Source organism: Nymphalis io, chromosome 22 (assembly GCF_905147045.1).
Source record: "Nymphalis io chromosome 22, ilAglIoxx1.1, whole genome shotgun sequence".
In the NCBI taxonomy this organism is placed as follows: Eukaryota; Metazoa; Arthropoda; class Insecta; order Lepidoptera; family Nymphalidae; genus Nymphalis; species Nymphalis io.
This window is the reverse complement of record NC_065909.1, coordinates 5963647-5980847: the sequence shown is the minus strand read 5'-3', so window position 1 is coordinate 5980847 and position 17201 is coordinate 5963647. Positions and strand designations below refer to the sequence as shown.

Below are 17201 nucleotides of genomic sequence, written 5' to 3'. Positions count from 1 at the left end.
ACGCGTATAAATGTGATTTACATTCTGTCACTCACTGAATTTTTTAAATTTTTGCTGTCAGTTTGACAAACATCTAATAAACACCTCTAAAAGAATATTGCCGAAACGTATTTCGCTAATAATTAAAAAATAACAAATAGAATAACATAAATAAGTATGAGGAGTTTGATTAAAAAGTTTATCTCGGTTACAAACTTTTCATTTGTTAGGAAAAATATTGTTAGACACTCTTCAACTAAAAAATGTGATGCTATAAAATCGGATGAAAAACCAAAGCATGTTGAAGAAATTAAAAAGAGTAAGTAAAAAAAAAAACTATTTTTTACTTAAAACCGAATTATGAATACTTGGGCTCCAAACAAGTAGTATTGTAATTATGGATAAAGAAAGACTGTTTTATGTTATATCTTAAAATTATTTAAAAAAATGAAGCATCTTTGAAATTCTTATTATTTATAATTGCAGACATATGCGTTGAAAACTATGGTGGTGTGACGACTCTAAATATAGATCGTCAAATAACTCGAAATAGTCTTGATGAAGCAACTTTAAGGGAGATGACAGAAGCTATTAATGCCTTTGACAAAGATCCTGAAGCTAAAGTTTTAGTTTTCAACGGTGAAGGAGGAAGTTTCTGTTCAGGATTTGATCTGGATGAAGTTGGTGAAAAAGGATACAACACATTATTAGATGCAGCAGTTTGTATTAATAAATACTCCATAAATATATTATAGTATAAACTCTTTTAATAGGAGAAACCAATGTAGCTTAGCTGTGGGATATTTATGACCTTAAAAATTATAAATGCAATAATTATTCTTATTAGCAAAGCTATCTAGGCTTGCAAGGAAGAAATAGCATCTTTACACCAATAAAAAGGGGCAAAGGCTTTCTATGCTATATAAAGACTAGCTTCCCTGACTTTTATTTGTCAGTAAATAAATAAAATTATTTTTTTCATAAATTTTATGATTTAAAACTTGGTTGCAGGGATTTTAAACTACATTATTTACCTAGGCACCAACTCCTTCATTATTCCACTGTCAAATATCAATATATATATTAGGTCCTTACATATGAAATTAGTGTTTTGTCGTACTGACCACTTTGATCTGAAATATCTTCTCTTTGGTAAAGTATTCCAAATTCAAATTTATAAATTCATTTCGCGGGTACGTTTAAGTTTTGAAAACAGTCATTCATTTGTTTTTTCCTCATTATTTTTTTCATTGGCGTCGTTTATTACCGCACAATGGAAAACATGAAATATCGGTATATTTACGAGTACGAGTTTTACCGTGGCACCAGTGCTGCAGAAAATGAGAACATAAACAAATGAATGACTGTTTTCAAAACTCAAATGTACCAGCTAAATTAATTTATAATTTGAATTTGGAATTCTTAACCAAAGAGGAGATATTTCAGATTAAAGTAGTCAGCACGCAAAATGCTAATTTCATATGTAAGAACCTAATATTTTACAAAAAAAAAAAATTGACTTTATATTCCTCCCGTACAAAATGCCAATTTTATATGTAAGGACCTCATATATGTTATTGGTTTATTGTACACTTATTTGCAGAATATAATATCTTAGATTCCATTGTGTGAGGCACATGATACTGTTATAATTGCAGCCTCTAGTAAAACTTGTTTAAATACTGCTTGGATTAAATTAAATTCTGAGCATTATGTCTCCCCAAGACAGGTTTTAAGGTTTTCATTCAAATCCATCAAAAAGAAATCACTGATAGTTTTCAATTTGAAATTTTTATATTTCAATTCTTATATAACCATCATTGAAGCAGTAATAAGTCGAATTTATTGTACCAACTTTGTTTTTATTTATGTTTGTATTTTTTTTAAACAGTCTCGATTTTTTCGTCGACCGCTCTGCGACAAGCCTACTATAGCTGCAGTCACGGGCTATGCAGTGGGAGAAGGCTTTGAGCTGGCTTTGGCTTGTGATCTTCGAGTGATAGAGGACACGGCGATACTAGGATGTCTTGGAAGGCGATTTGGTAATATTTAAATATATAATTTGAATTATAATCTTGCTTATATAATAAACTAGTCTCCGCCTAACTCAACACTGTTATCTCAATGTTGAGTTAGATGAAGTTTATTGCGTTGCAGTCAATACTAGTGTTGAGTGTCACCGGGCAACTGAGAACAAACTCAAGTCGCAGTCAAGCTGCCGTCATGATTATCTTAAAACTGCCAGTGACCAGTGGTGACCAATTGATATCTGTATTTCTTCTGATGCAGTAGTAAGCACAGCCCCAGATTTAAACCTAGGCTTACAAGGCACCCGCTTAGAAGTCTTGTTATTTAAATCCGGACCTAAGCAAGATTCTTTTTATTATAAATGTTCCTTTTTGTTTCAGGCGCTCCTCAAAGCCTCTATGGTGGCAGACGACTGACTTCTCTCATAGGGCTGTCTCGTGCCTTGGACTTATTAATGACGGGTCGGCCTATTACTGGGTGTGATGCAAATGTTATGGGCCTCGCCTGCAAGTTAACTTCTACTGGCACTGGTATGAATATTAAAATGTTTCCGCTCCATGCATTAATCAAACTCTTCATTTACCAATATCAACGGTTTTGTATTAGATTTTTTTTATTATTAATTTATTGTACTAGCAACTCCCGGCAAACGTTTCTTCCCTGTATATATTACACCAAAATCATTTAAGTACTTTAAAAATTATATAAATTTTCATGTTGTTCGGTCAAATAAACAAAGATTTTGTTTGTTAATCTAAATTGATATATACACATACATTTTTAAATATATAAGGTTTGAGGAACATCATTGTTAAATTACATTCATAAATGTACAAGCAGTCTTCTCTCATTAGCAAAATGTTGCAAATTAAAAACTTATAAAAACTTGTGCTATTTCCTCTCATAGGAGAAAAACCAGAAAAATAGGAATCGAACCTGCGACTCTCGGATCAGATAGATAGTCGAAATGCCTTATACCTGTTATTATAAAAAAAAAACGTTTTCATTGTTTTGTAATGTCATTTTTTCCGCATGTAAATCCAGCACTTGGCGAATCGATTAAATTAGCGAAGTCTCTCATCAAATTCCCACAAAACGCAATGATAATGGACAAATTAGCAGCTGTCAACTCCCAGTTGAATCCTAACAGCGAAGAGAGCATGCGTGATGAAGCAGTGATGCAGAGCTTGTTAGGTTCGGCTATTGAAGATTTAAACAATGGAATTAAGAAGTTTCAAGGAGGTAATTCGTTTCTTTATAGTAAAGTATTTTTTTTATACTTTGGCCCAAAGTCTACGGCTTTACATAATTTAGTAAAAAAATTATAACTGAGTGAAACAGAATCTGTAAGAATTTTTTTTTAAACAGTTCATAAAAAAATGTATATATAATTTACAGGTATCGGAAAACACGGCAAGTTTTATAAGCTAACCGATGTGCCTGTAGAAGATTGGGAGCTGGAAGTAAGTGTTAAAGAAGTCATAGTTAAAGATGATGAAGACAAGAAAAAAAAATGATTGTCTATGATATCTTAGTTAGGTTTTTGTTTGCCCCTTTTTTAAGTTTGTTGTAAGTAGTACCTAGTCTTATTTCATTCGAGCCATTGAAATAAACGCCAAATAAATATTGTTATAAGTATTTATTATTGAAGTTAACTTTTCAATGTTTAGTGTTTTCGTTTGTATATGATTATGTCTGTCTTCGCATAAAATAAAATTATTAAGGATATTTACTATTGCATTTGTAATTTACTAAGTCAGTCCAAATCTATGATGATAAATAAAACATGTTGATACATTAAACATTAAAATATATTAAAAAACTTATATTTATTCATCCTTGACACCCTTCTCTTCCTGGTACTTGTAATGCAAGTCCGAGCAGTCCTCGTTGGAGATGTTGACCCAGCCCTTGTCACTGATGTGATACACGCGGATGATACCGCCGGAGTAGGCGTCGCGGTGCGTCGCGTGGTAGATGGCGCGACGACCAAGCTCTGTATAAAAATTAAACATTATCTATTGTTTTTTTAAATTAAAATAAAATAGATCAGTTTATAGTAAGCAGTAGAAGTGATGATAACATTTTTTGCCAGTAGGTTCGAGTAATAACTTAGAATGCACAATGCTCTATGGTGAAACACAATTTAGCATAAGCTATTTGAATATTCATTACAAACCTTGTGCTTCAACATCTTCAAGATCCCAATGGTATCCAGAGTCCAGAACACCAAAAGCATACACAGAACCAGATCCCACTGAGAACACTTTCCCTGGGGTACGTGTTCCTTCACTGTCTACATAGTACAGTTGAGCACCCTAGAATAAGAGAAATAACATTTGTATATTCTAATTGAATTTTGCATATGCATAACTAAGCCGAGATGGCCTAGTGGTTAGAACGCGTGAATCTTAACCGATGATCGTGGGTTCAAACCCGGGCAAGCACCACTGAATTTTCATGTGCTTAATTTGTGTTTATAATTCATCTCGTGCTTGACGGTGAAGGAAAACATCGTGAGGAAACCTGCATGTGTCTAATTTCATTGAAATTGTCACATGTGTATTCTACCAACCCGCATTGGAGCAGCGTGGTGGAATAAGCTCTAAACCTTCTCCTCAAAAAGGGAGATGAGGCCTTAGCCCAGCAGTGGGACATTAACAGGCTGTTACTGTATATGCATAACTGCTGTTAAAATTTTATTTACATATATATGATATAGGTAGATGTTAACTACCTCAATGGTCTAGTGGCTTGATGTAAGGCCGCTGACCCGGAGGTCCTGGGTTCAGTTCCCAGGTCGGGCCAATAAAAAAGTTATTGGGTTTTTCTGTCAGAAAATTCTCAGTAGCAGCACGGAGTCTAGAAGTTGTAAGTGTGTACACTCCCGTGCCTCGGAAAGCATGTAAAGCTGTTGGGCCTTAACTCTTTCTGGTCGTGTCGGATTGCTGTCCCATCAGATTATGAGAGTTAGAGAATAGAGTGCACCTCTGTTTGCACATACACTTGTGCACAATAATATCTCCTGCGTAGTTGGCTAATCACTCTTGAGATTGGCCGCTGTGGCCAAAATCGGTCTGGAGGACATTATTATTATTATAGGTAGGTAGGTATAAGTGGTCATTACTGCCTATAGACATTGGTACTGTAAGAAATTGGATAGTAACCATTTCTTACATTGCCAATGTGTCACCAGCCTTGGGAACTAAGATATTATGTAACCAGTACACTACAACACTTAAGTAGTGCTAATACATATAATACCATTAATGTTATATAAGTATAAATTTAAGAAATATAACTTATCATCTTTATTATTATTAATAAGTTATGTATCAACTAACCCTTTTGTCAAATCCAGCTAACATCATTCCCATGCTGAGTCCCATGCCTTTGTAATTGTAAACCATGTTGGCCATCAGCTTGCTGGCTGCGGCCACTGAGATACGCTCACGATTTCGCAACTCATACAGTCTGCATTGCTTGGCTAGTACACGGTCCCAGTACACACAGTCCGCTGCACCACCAGCAAGAGTACCTGAACAAAACAAGATCAAATTTGTATTTATCCAGATTCAACAATTTTTCTGCAATAATATATGATTTTGTTATTGTCAATATTTTATTTTACTTACCAAGGAGATAGTCATTGATTTCTACAATTTTCTTCATTGACTGAGAACCAATGAACTGACCACCAGTTGCACGGGAATCTACAGCAAGTAGTACTCCTCCCTAGATACATTTATATTAATTGTTATTCACTTCAAATATTAACTAAGAAAAAAAAGTGTATTTTGTAGTAATCATACTATATTTCTTTCCTGTTAGAAACATTTATACCAAGTAATAAATGTATACATGGAAAAAATATCTCACCAGTATGACATATGAAGAATAAAAAGGAAGGAATGTTTAAATACATACCTTATAACGAAATCCAAGAGTAGTAGTACCATGATCAAACTCAATTTTTATTTGTCGTCCGGTCTCATCTTTTGTATTAAACTGAGCTAAAGTCTCGACAGGCTAAAAAAGACAATATGATTAAATTATTTAAAGTTTACTTGCTTTTAATATTTCAAATATTCTTGCTAGAACAAAAACATTTTCGGCAAAATAACCTTCACTTACGTTTGCAAACGGAGGAGTCGCAAGTTGAGCACAATTTATGAAATTTTGTGTGTATCCTAGTACGTCGGTATTAATAGAAGCAAGCGAGTCAATAGGTTTTAAGTTTATTTTCTCGTCTAAGCGGCTGAGATCTAATAAAGCCATTTTTATAAAGGAATATTTTTTGTAGCAAACTTAAGTTTCCGGAATTCAGAAAAGGAGTACTGAATGACAAGCGAAAATAAAATGCTAAATAACGCTCTATATGACAGTTGTCAGTCTCACTGTCATTGTCGTTTGTTATAACGACTGTGACTTTTGATTATAAAGATATGCAGATATAAAATACTAGTTATAATCGTAATAATTTTACAAATAAAATAATTGTAGTAGTTACTTGTTTGTAACTAAGTTATATCCAGCTTAATAAACAGTAGTTTTTAAAAGAACTATATATTATTATACTGATGCAATTCTACGTATTTTTATTTTTAAATAATATAGCCATTTATAGATAATGCCACAGTATGCTTACATTATTTTGTAACAACAGAAATTCATAATTAATGCTATTATATTAATTATAAATTAAATATTCTGTTTTTTCTACTACTATTCACAACAAGATGGCGGTAGTATTTCCTTAAGTTTGTTCTATCCGATGATTGATGGCGCTACGGTCTACAAATCTTTTTCTCTTATATCTGAAACAAAAACATAAAAAACTGCTTACTAACAAAAAAAGTATTTTTAATTTTATAATAAAAAAAAGCTTTATAAGCAATACTTAATTTTATGATTATGCTTAATATAAGAGGTGGTTTTATAATCTTCACATCAGACAAATAATTAAATTCAGGATAGCGAAAGCTATGCTGCGAATCAATATAGTCATACGTAGACATACGTTAAATTTTCAATAATAGTACGACTTGAGCCTTGAAGCTTATACTTGGTTTCAATATCATTAACGTGTTTATTTGTCAGATCAATCTTTATTGCTTCACTTTTATAAGTATAAATGCAATGGGGCTTATGTACTTTATTATTAAAATCTTATTAATATAGATTAAAAAACCGAATACGATCTGCGTATCTATAATCTTGATCGGCGTCTCTGTCGTTCGATCGTGTTCTTACTTCTCGCTCATACTCAAAATTGCTGATTCCAATTTCATTCGCTCCTAAAGGGAGTCTTAATCAAATAATGCGGCGTCGAAATTCAGGCGAACAACAATAATATTGTCAAGTGCGAACATTGCATGTGTATTAATATTATGGTAGGTATAGCGAAGATCACCTAGGTATATAAATTTTATCTGTACTGTATTTTTTTTTAAACGCCGCAATTTTTGTAAATGTCGTTCATTTTAATATTCATTTTAACAATGGCAGCAATGTTTTCATTTAATACATAAATAACATCATATGCTTAAAGTAGAATTTATATAGGAAAATTGGTTTTAAAGTCTGATATTACGGTAGATATAAATTATATTATTATATATTATATGATTACTGCAATGAAGTTTTGATTATAGTGAAGTGCAGTTATAGTAATCGTTCACGATAAATTATATTCTTAGTAAAATAAATAGTGTGCTTGGAAACCGATGCTTAGATTACTTTTCACATAATGCATTGTAAATAATTTAAACAAAATGAGGTCGAAATAATTGATAATTAAGCTGATTTAATATTTTTTTTAAAATATAATTTACCTAGTGTATGGGTAACTATATGTGTGTTTTTGTGTACATTGCATGTACATTTACGCACACATACTGGGTGGTAGGGTTTTGTGCAAGCGCATCTAGGTTGGTACCCACTCATCAGATATTGTAACCACAACCAAACAGCAATACCAACTTAGTATTGTTGTGTTCTCGTTTAAAGGGCGAGTGAGCTAGTGTAAGCACTAGAACAAGTGATATAACAAATTTTTGTTCCAAGGTTGGGTTGGTCATTAGCGATGTAAAAATTGGTTAATATCTCTTATAGGAGACCGACGACCGAGGCGACCACTTATCATTAGGTGGCTCATTTGCCCGTCCACCTACCTATTTTATAAAAACACGCCACACATTGCTACGCTGCACAATGCATCCATTCATAAAACAAATAAAATATTTCGTTAAAATGATGACGTCACCACCAGGGTTCTTAGGATTCAGAAAGTTGTTTTTATTGAGAAATAGATGTGGACACGAATCACATTACAGCGCACACGTGATCGCTTATGCGGCTGTCTAGTTACTATCACTGTGTTTATTACTTCACATCATTACTTAATGTCTGTCATTTGACGTTTCACATAGACGACTTGATGGATCAATGTAATTATAAACGATTAATACTATAGGACCTCGGGATCTGCGGTCTTATATGTAGCCACTAGACCAGCGAGGCGGTCTGTAAATTATTATACATACTAATCCAAGACATTAAGGTTTTCCCATATACAATATACTTGTAGTAATATTTTAACTGGTTTGACATAATATTCCTAATTAGTATTGACGGATATACAAGTTTACAAGTATGTAAAGCCGTTGTAGTCTCAGGAATGTGTCAAATCAATAAAAAACACTAAATTATCTATGGTATCATCCTAATATCTTTGATTAGCCACAATGCTACGTATTTATTGACTAGCTTTGTGAAAATTAACGCGTAAATTATAATAGATAGTTAAATAAACAAGACAATAGACAAATATCGACAATAATACTACTAGTTAAAATAAACTAAGGAAAGCTCTTTTTGCTGGATTTATATAGTTTGATTTTGTATATTTTTGATGTCGAAATAATTATTAATATAATTTTTTTAAATCTACTATAAAAATATTTTTAAAGTTAAGTTTGCATATACTTCACCAACTTCTGTACCGTTATTACAAATTTTATTCAATCGAAACAATCATGAATATTCTAGAAATAAACTATAATATCAAACATTATAAATACAACCTTAAACCAGATTAACGCGACCCCGATCGAAAATTTCACCTTTATCCCAAACCATACAGATTGATGTGTTAAGTATATAATTTGTTACGGTTAAAACTTTAACTCAAAGATGAGTCAAATACAAAAGTCGTGAATCCAAGAAAGTCACGATTCGGATACCAAAACTGCATATTAAGAAATGTGAACCTAGCCCAAGAAAATAATAGCCTAAAAAATCATAATTGCAACTTAAGAAGTCTACAGTCACACGGTCGACTAATGTCTTGTTTCAATTTGTATTTTATATTTAAGAGAAGTGTTTATTGTTTATAACGTGTTTAGTGTTCAATAACTTTCTCGTTAGTGTAGTGGTTAGTTTATGAGGTATATGTTTCTTGAGGTTCTAATTTAAAATTAACATCTATCAGCCGGTAAGGATGTCGGTTATTATGTCAAAAAATCGGCGTTAGGGAATTGGCAGTGTTGCATCAGAAAGCACCAATGGTTTTTGTCTTGTGCCCTAAATCACTTCATATTATAAGCGTGAGAGAAAATAGATAAATAAAATTAATGTTGTTAATATGATATAAAATAATTGGTTATTATAAACTAAAAAATTATTTAGAAGAACAATATGTATCTATTATTACAGCATTAGATAAATAACATAAAATTCATGAAAGTAATGGAACATGTAACATAGGAAAATGTTGGATTTTGATAAATTCATTCATATTTTAAAGTAATGTCTTAAATGTATACATTGTACTGTAAATACCTTATTAAAAATTATGCTTAAATTCTTTTTTTTTGCCATCTACGCCACATGAAACCACTTGTACAGTGAAAAAGTATTCAATTTAAAAAAATACATCTATGTACTTTAATACGTAACTAAATAATTACTATAATTACTAATACAAAAATTTCATCTATGTGATAGAAAAGCACGTTTAAATCGCATATTATATATTTCAAAATTTTCAAATTTAGAATTTATAAAATGTTCACTACCGTTCTACTATCGGTGTGATACGCAGCCAACGTTTGAAGCTTATTAGGGCATTCCTGTAAACTCGCGATTTATCAGAGTTAGGGCAACGTTAGTATCGGTTCCCATAGGAATATTCGTTCTGAAAGTGCCCCCTGTTTTGTCACGCGATGTCTTCTGGTATTTGTAAGGGTGACCATAACAATCGAATGGTATAAATAAACAAAATAATTTGTTACCGTTTATATATTAGTTGTTTTATATATAAGTTAGATTTCATCTCAAATATTTATTTTAAGTGTTAATAATTGAGTTATTGAACGTTCCACGTTCATGCGTGCTCTGGAGTTATTGGACTAATTTGCAAATGTATTTTTTGTTACATAAAACGCTAAAACCTAATAATTTATATATCGAAGTAACTGGCGTTTGCCGCGTAAGCCGATAGTTATATATACGAAATAAACGTTTTATAAAAATCCTGTTTCTATCCGTGTGAAGGATGGGCAGCTAAGTTTAACAATATAAGAAAGTTATCTGCTATCGCGGCCTTTCCTGTATATAGATAGGAATATGTAATATATCCTTATAACCAATCTGAAGAGGTTATCATAATAATGAATCAATCCAACGCGTAGCCTCAAAATTGAAAGGAAAAATGTACAAAAGCGAGCGTTATACAATTTAAAGTTTGTATTATACATATATCTTTGAATTAAAGACTTAAGTTATTATCTACTTTGTTTATTATATATTTTAATACAAAAGTCAAAGTTTTCCTTTTCATATTGCTGAAAAGTTATCTAATAATAAACATTGAACAAGAATCTATCCATGTCAGAAAATCTCGGACGTCGTCTCGCCCCGGGGTGAACAAGACCGGCCAAACGAAATAATAATAAAAATATACTATTTTCTTACAATCATTAAACTTTTTCCTTGATTAATATTTTTTTAAACAGTGTTCTGGCTTGACTGCGTGCGGAATATAATGAAGGTTCTCTTATACAATATATATTTTTTTATAATAATCTATAGACTGTTATAGACTATTTTAAATATATATTATGCGGTTGACGATTGTGATTATGTCTTTGTCCGCGCTGATCTCTGGAATTAAAAAACTGATTAAAAAAAAAACTTTTTGCATTAGATATCTTGTTTATTGAGAAAGGTTGTTTGACTCTATTGTAACTTCTTGCTTAATTTATAATATTACTTAGTTAATATACTAATATTATTTAATAATATAGACGCACCCGAAAAAACCTCTCGTCTGCCTTTCAAAGTAATCTAAAAAATGTAAACGTTGCAGAAAAATGTTTTAATGTTCTCCTCTTTATTATGTTGTTTACAAATGTTTTGTTCGCCCTTATTTACTACTTCAACATAATCAACTATAAAGATATCATAAAGAATTAATTTTTTTTTTGTTTTTTTTTTCACCATTTTGCCGTCCATTGCTGGACGAAAGCCTCCCTCATATAAATTAAATTTATAAATTTAATATTATATAATCTTAGTCAATATGTTCAATAGAAAAAAAAACCAGTATAATCAATTGTCCGGAACAATTACGAAATCATCGTGAACCTACATGAATTTTCGGGCCCACCTCGCGGCTGTCATAATGTCATACATTTCAGAGGCACTATAATGAGAGCGGTCCACGCTCTATTGACACTAAAATTGTTAGGAATTACTGTCTAGCTATAAAGCTATTAAAGAGCTATATCACGCTACGGGCCATAGAGTAGGTGAGTGGTATATATCAACTATTATTTAGATAAATAAAGAATATTCTATGCTTTGTCTCACGAAGATCAGATTATAGGCGAGATGATATTACTTTTAGGTTATAAACTATGAATGTTTATACTTCAAATTTAATTAAGTCTCTTTTCAAGTAACATGTGATTTGAAAAATGTAACGAAAATCACGTCTCTAAAGGAACGTTGAACTCCGAATGGCTCATATGCTCTTTTATAACTAGAGACTATTAAATATATAACTAACCGTCTCGTTGAAAACTTATTTATATGTCGAATATTAAATATTATTATTATCGAAAACGGTTTTTCTTACATTTATTTATGAACAGCGTTAGACATTGTTCAATTTATACTAATATTCTAAATGCGAATGTACTCTTTCATTTTTTTTTAAATGTATAAGCTAGCGCTTGACTGTTATCACACCTGATGGAAAGTGAGATACAGTCTAAGATGGAGCGCGCTTGCCTAGAAGATGCCTATTCACTCTAGACTTGAAGGTACCCATATTGTAGGTGGTGGGGAAAACGGAGGTCGGGGGGGTATTCCAGATCTTAGCGGTGCGTATCAGAAACGAGGAAGCAAATCGTTTCGTACGTGTCTTAGATACGTCAACTACGTACGGGTGCAGATCTTTTCGATGTCTGTTAAGCTTTTAGGCTTTCAAGCAAGCTTGAACCCTTAGAAACGACCCAGGCTACTTTTTTATAACAACCCCTCTCTCAAGACCAACATCTACCCCCTTACCTAACCGCGGGCAAAAACTATTTAAGCAACAAAAGGTATATTCGACAACATATCTGAAACGATCGTACCGCCTAAAAAATTTGAAATTTAATTGGTGTTAAATTTTTCTTTTTTTATAAAATTGAAAGACGGGCCTCTTGGTGGTAAATGGTCACCATTGCCCACATTTCACTGGTGGTAGGGCTTTGTGCAAGCTCGTCTGGGTAGGTACCACCCACTCATCAAATATTCTACCGCAAAACAGCAATACTTGGTATTGTTGTGTTCCGGTTTGAAGGGTGAGTGAGCCAGTGTAATTACAGGCACAAGGGACATAACATCTTAGTTCCCAAGGTTGGTGGCGCATTGGTGATGTAAGCGATGGTTAACATTTCTTACAAGGCCAATGTCTAAGGGCGTTTGGTGACCACTTACCATCAGGTGGCCCATATGCTCGTCCGCCTTCCTATTCTATAAAAAAAAAAACACTATGTTGGCGGCTTAATACACAAGCGGCACATATTAATGTGACGAGAGGGTGGTACCTACCCTGATGGGCTTGTACAAAGCCCTACTACCAAGTAAAATGGATTTATTGTTTTGTATCTTTTCTAGACACACAAGCTGTCCTAGAAAGGCATATATAATAAATAAATATATATCCAAAAATCTCATATAAAACAAGCACATTTTTGTTTATGTTATAATAATTCAATTTTATCTTAGTTATAATTAAGCATTTGGCAAAATAGATCTTTTTACAAATATTTATAATTATGCCAATATTAATCAAAGGATGATTACAGATTATAAACCACATTTCGTGTTTAAATCTTGAGATCGAGTCGTTTTACGAAAGGTCGCCATTATTCTAAATTTGAATATTAGACGAGTACAGATATATAGATTAGGTTTGAGTGTAAACGGGATGGATGATAATGATGTTACTTGATGTGAAATACGGCGTAATGTTGCACGCTCCTTATTAATATTCGAAAATAAAGAATGTTGCCATCTGCCCGGAGGTAAGGGGAGTAAATTTTTGTAATAGTGTTGTGAATTACATATATCGGAAAATCAAAATAATTTCAAGGTAAAAGTTTTTTCAAGGTAAAAATTTAATTCATTAAAAACGTTTTTTTTTACATTTTAAATCTTATTTAGTTAAAGTAGTAAGGTTTTAGTTTTATTAAGTTATAAGCAAACAGCTATGCATATTTATGTGACTGAACATGTCATTATAAAAATCTTTTTACTTCATTTATTTTAATTTTATGTAATGAAAGTTTAAGTTCTTTAAACCAAAAACATTAAAAACTTGTTAAGATGGATTATTTTAAATGTAAGTTTTTTACGGGAAGCCTCTTTTTACCGGCTCGGACACAAAGGAATTGATCTATTATATGTTATTTTATTGTTATTACATTATTACGTTTTATTTGAACATTGAGGACGATTGATCGTATCACTGCTAATATTTTTGTTTTATAAAAAAAACAATATTAAAACAATCGAAGTTCTAATAAGAAAGTTCATGAACCTTTCCTTATATTCAGAGCAGTCTATTTATGAAATACATGCATGATACACAGCATAAGAATGATAGATACATAACTTGTAGGTAATTATATTTTTTATTAACATACATATAAAACCTATTTATATGCAGAAACTACAAAATAAATGACTAAAGTATACAGCCGCTTGAAAGAAAGGTAAAATTACTTTAATTTTTTCGATACAAAATGATGGACTGAAGAAATTACTAAAAGTTATAGTCAAAAATAACAAAATAGGAAACAATAAATGAGCGAGCTATACATACACAATACAATAAATACTACAATAAATGAGTGAGTATTACATATAATTACTCATAAATATAAAATGTATTAGTAACTATTACTTATAAAATAAATTATTACCATAATGCTAGAATTGTTCTAAAGTTATCGATATCATTCACATCACTAATACAACGATGGTGAGCGATAGTAGTGGTCGCGCCTCGGGCTGCGTGCGCGCCACCCTTTCATTTTCTAATTATATAACTGGCAACACGGGCCCGTGCGCGACCGGTAACAATTTGAATTTAGAATCGTGAAGAGTCATATCGAAAATATTAAAATTTTGTTATAAAATAATATTATTTAGAAACATTACAAATTTTCTGGTTATAAGTGGTAATTCGAGTTGTATTTAATTCTTAAAATATATATATATATATATATATATATATATATATATATATATTATTTATGGCCCCTTTTATTTATATTTTTTCATTAAAAAATTTGAAATCAATATTTTTTGCAAAATATTCGACTGATTATTTGTATGTTTTTGCTAATTATATTATTATACCATTGTGGTGTGTATAATTAAACTTCAATAATAAGCACGCACACAGACGTATTGTGGTTACATGACGAAAAGATATTTTTTTTATATGATCAATTTTACGACTGTACGACAGTTTGGCGGTTGCCGTAGAGCCTGCCGGGCATGCGTTTACATCAAGTGTACATAGCTCGCATTTAATAGTGTTCTTATTTTAAATATTTTATAGTTTTATTTTTCTAAATAAAGTTGGAGTTGGATTTGATTACGTCTATATATACGTCACGTTTTCAAATGAAATATTATTGTTTAAGATTCATTTCTGTTACGAGCACAGATTAAAAAAATGTACATGTCTCACTGATCTATGTTGCATAAATTGTAAGGAATTTTGTGATGGGTAGAGTATATTTTTCTTCAAGTTTTATACTTCGTCCGATCATTGTAAAGTAGTTAGATTACAAAATAAATAGATATTGGTGGAAATGCCAATACCGTTTCCTCATTGAAATACAATTCTGATTCTCTGGGCGGTTTTTCTATCACCAGTAGAGGCTAAGATATGAAGATAATTTTTTTCGAAAATTATTTGCATTTTTACCAAATTTTATTTGCATTTTTTGTGCATATATTGACAGCACACGATATAATCCTCGATAAAAAGCTGTGCTCAATGGAGACTAGCCAACAGCGCGTTATAGTGCGCAATCACAAGTAGGTACACTCTATTCCTTAACTCAAATAGCCCGATGAGATAGGCATTAGACATAACCGAAGTCAGATTAGTTTTTACAAACCGCTTTATAGGACCAGATGACAAGACATAATTTATATATTTATAATAAATATAGCTAGATTATATATAAACTGTCGAAAAATTATGAATTTTAGTTAAATTATTAACACAAATATTACCTAACTTAAATTACTAATTAATAAACTAAAGAAATTGTATGCGTTGTATTGTAAATTGAATGCATTTATAATTTTTGTACATTTATTATAAAATAACAGTACGATTATCTGGTACGTAAAATTAATCGTAGTATTTTACTTGCTTTTATGTATAACATGTATACACACCTCAATCGATTACATCGGAAAGCGGAAGAGACATGAATATTTCGAACAACAAAATGGGCGTCAACTTTTTATCGCGATGGAATATGTACGAGGAGCAAGTGTATTGAGCCTTTAGCAAAAGTTTTTCGATGATCTTAACAATGATATAATTTGATATGAATAAAATTGAAATATAATTATTATTACTATAAAACAAGGAGCAATTAAGGATGTGTAACAGATGTTTAAATTATTTTAGAACGAAATACATACAAAAATTACCTCCTAATTAATCAATAATAATAATCACTAACTGTTAAATTTAAGCAAAGATCGCACTAAAACATCCTATTCTCCTATAAATTTCATACATAGTTATTTAAGTAAAAGCTGGCACTTGACCTTTTCTATTCAATGAAATCTCAAATTATACAATGATTAATTGACCGTAACAACTATAATTACATTTTTTTTATTTTATAAAAGATAAAAGATTACATAGTACCGTTGACAGCTGGCGCCTAGAGCGATGTACTAAAAACTCAAAAAATCGGTCACAGATAATCAACGAAATGCCTAAGGCTTTGTAATTAGTAATGAGGTGATGACGCGCTGAATATAACACTTTCGATTTTGATAAAGTTTTTTAATTACATTAAATATTTGATAAGAGCGCAGGCATTTATTGTATTTGGTGCATCATTGATGCTGATAGTGTTGGAACAATCTATAGACTTCTAATTGACATAACTTGTAACAGCCTGTGAATGTCCCACTGCTGGGCTAAAGGCCTCCTCTCCTCTTTTTGAGGAGAAGGTTTGGAGCTTATTCCACCACGCTGCTCCAATGCGGGTTGGTGGAATACACATGTGGCAGAATTTCAGTGAAATTAGACACATGCAGGTTTCCTCACGATGTTTTCCTTCACCGTAAAGCACGAGATGAATTATAATCACAAATTAAGCACATGAAAATTCAGTGGTGCTTGCCCGGGTTTGAACCCACGATCATCGGTTAAGATTCACATGTTCTTACCACTGGGCCATCTCGGCTTATTTATCTCGGCGACATAACTTATCCATAAGGTATTATATAGGCGATCCTTTCTAACGCTCAAGTTAATTGGATATAGAGATTGTTTTTATTAGAAGCTTACATCTAATAATTACCAATTCAAACATGAAAAAAGATCGTTAGTTCTGTAAGAACAAGCTGAACAAACTTTATAGCAGTAAAAG

At 31.8% G+C, this 17201-nt stretch overlaps 2 protein-coding genes across 2 annotated transcripts; one reads left to right on the top strand and one right to left on the bottom strand.

Moving 5' to 3' along the window:
- Positions 1–88: 88 nt before the first annotated feature.
- Positions 89–3619, top strand: LOC126777243 (probable enoyl-CoA hydratase). The gene is made up of 6 exons (XM_050500240.1): positions 89–298; positions 466–698; positions 1871–2021; positions 2388–2537; positions 3052–3249; positions 3406–3619. Exons 1-6 carry the CDS (start codon positions 157–159, stop codon positions 3522–3524), a joined length of 993 nt encoding a protein of 330 aa, XP_050356197.1. The 5' UTR covers positions 89–156; the 3' UTR covers positions 3525–3619.
- Positions 3620–3800: 181 nt separating this feature from the next.
- LOC126777254 (proteasome subunit beta type-5) lies at positions 3801–6385 on the bottom strand. The gene is made up of 6 exons (XM_050500257.1): positions 6142–6385; positions 5935–6036; positions 5643–5742; positions 5352–5545; positions 4187–4325; positions 3801–4003 (listed from the first exon to the last, which is right to left on the bottom strand). Exons 1-6 carry the CDS (start codon positions 6283–6285, stop codon positions 3837–3839), a joined length of 846 nt encoding a protein of 281 aa, XP_050356214.1. The 5' UTR covers positions 6286–6385; the 3' UTR covers positions 3801–3836.
- Between the last annotated feature and the right edge of the window lie 10816 nt (positions 6386–17201).

Excerpts from the sequence above, each read along its gene's own strand:
- LOC126777243 (XM_050500240.1), top strand. The coding sequence starts at position 157 with ATGAGGAGTTTGATTAAAAAGTTTATCTCGGTTACAAACTTTTCATTT. Across the intron at positions 2,538-3,051 it reads GTTAACTTCTACTGGCACTG|CACTTGGCGAATCGATTAAA; the intron begins GTATGAATATTA and ends ATGTAAATCCAG. Across the intron at positions 3,250-3,405 it reads AATTAAGAAGTTTCAAGGAG|GTATCGGAAAACACGGCAAG; the intron begins GTAATTCGTTTC and ends TATAATTTACAG.
- LOC126777254 (XM_050500257.1), bottom strand. The coding sequence starts at position 6,285 with ATGGCTTTATTAGATCTCAGCCGCTTAGACGAGAAAATAAACTTAAAA. Across the intron at positions 5,743-5,934 it reads CTCTTGGATTTCGTTATAAG|GGAGGAGTACTACTTGCTGT; the intron begins GTATGTATTTAA and ends AAATGTATCTAG. Across the intron at positions 5,546-5,642 it reads AATCAATGACTATCTCCTTG|GTACTCTTGCTGGTGGTGCA; the intron begins GTAAGTAAAATA and ends TGTTTTGTTCAG.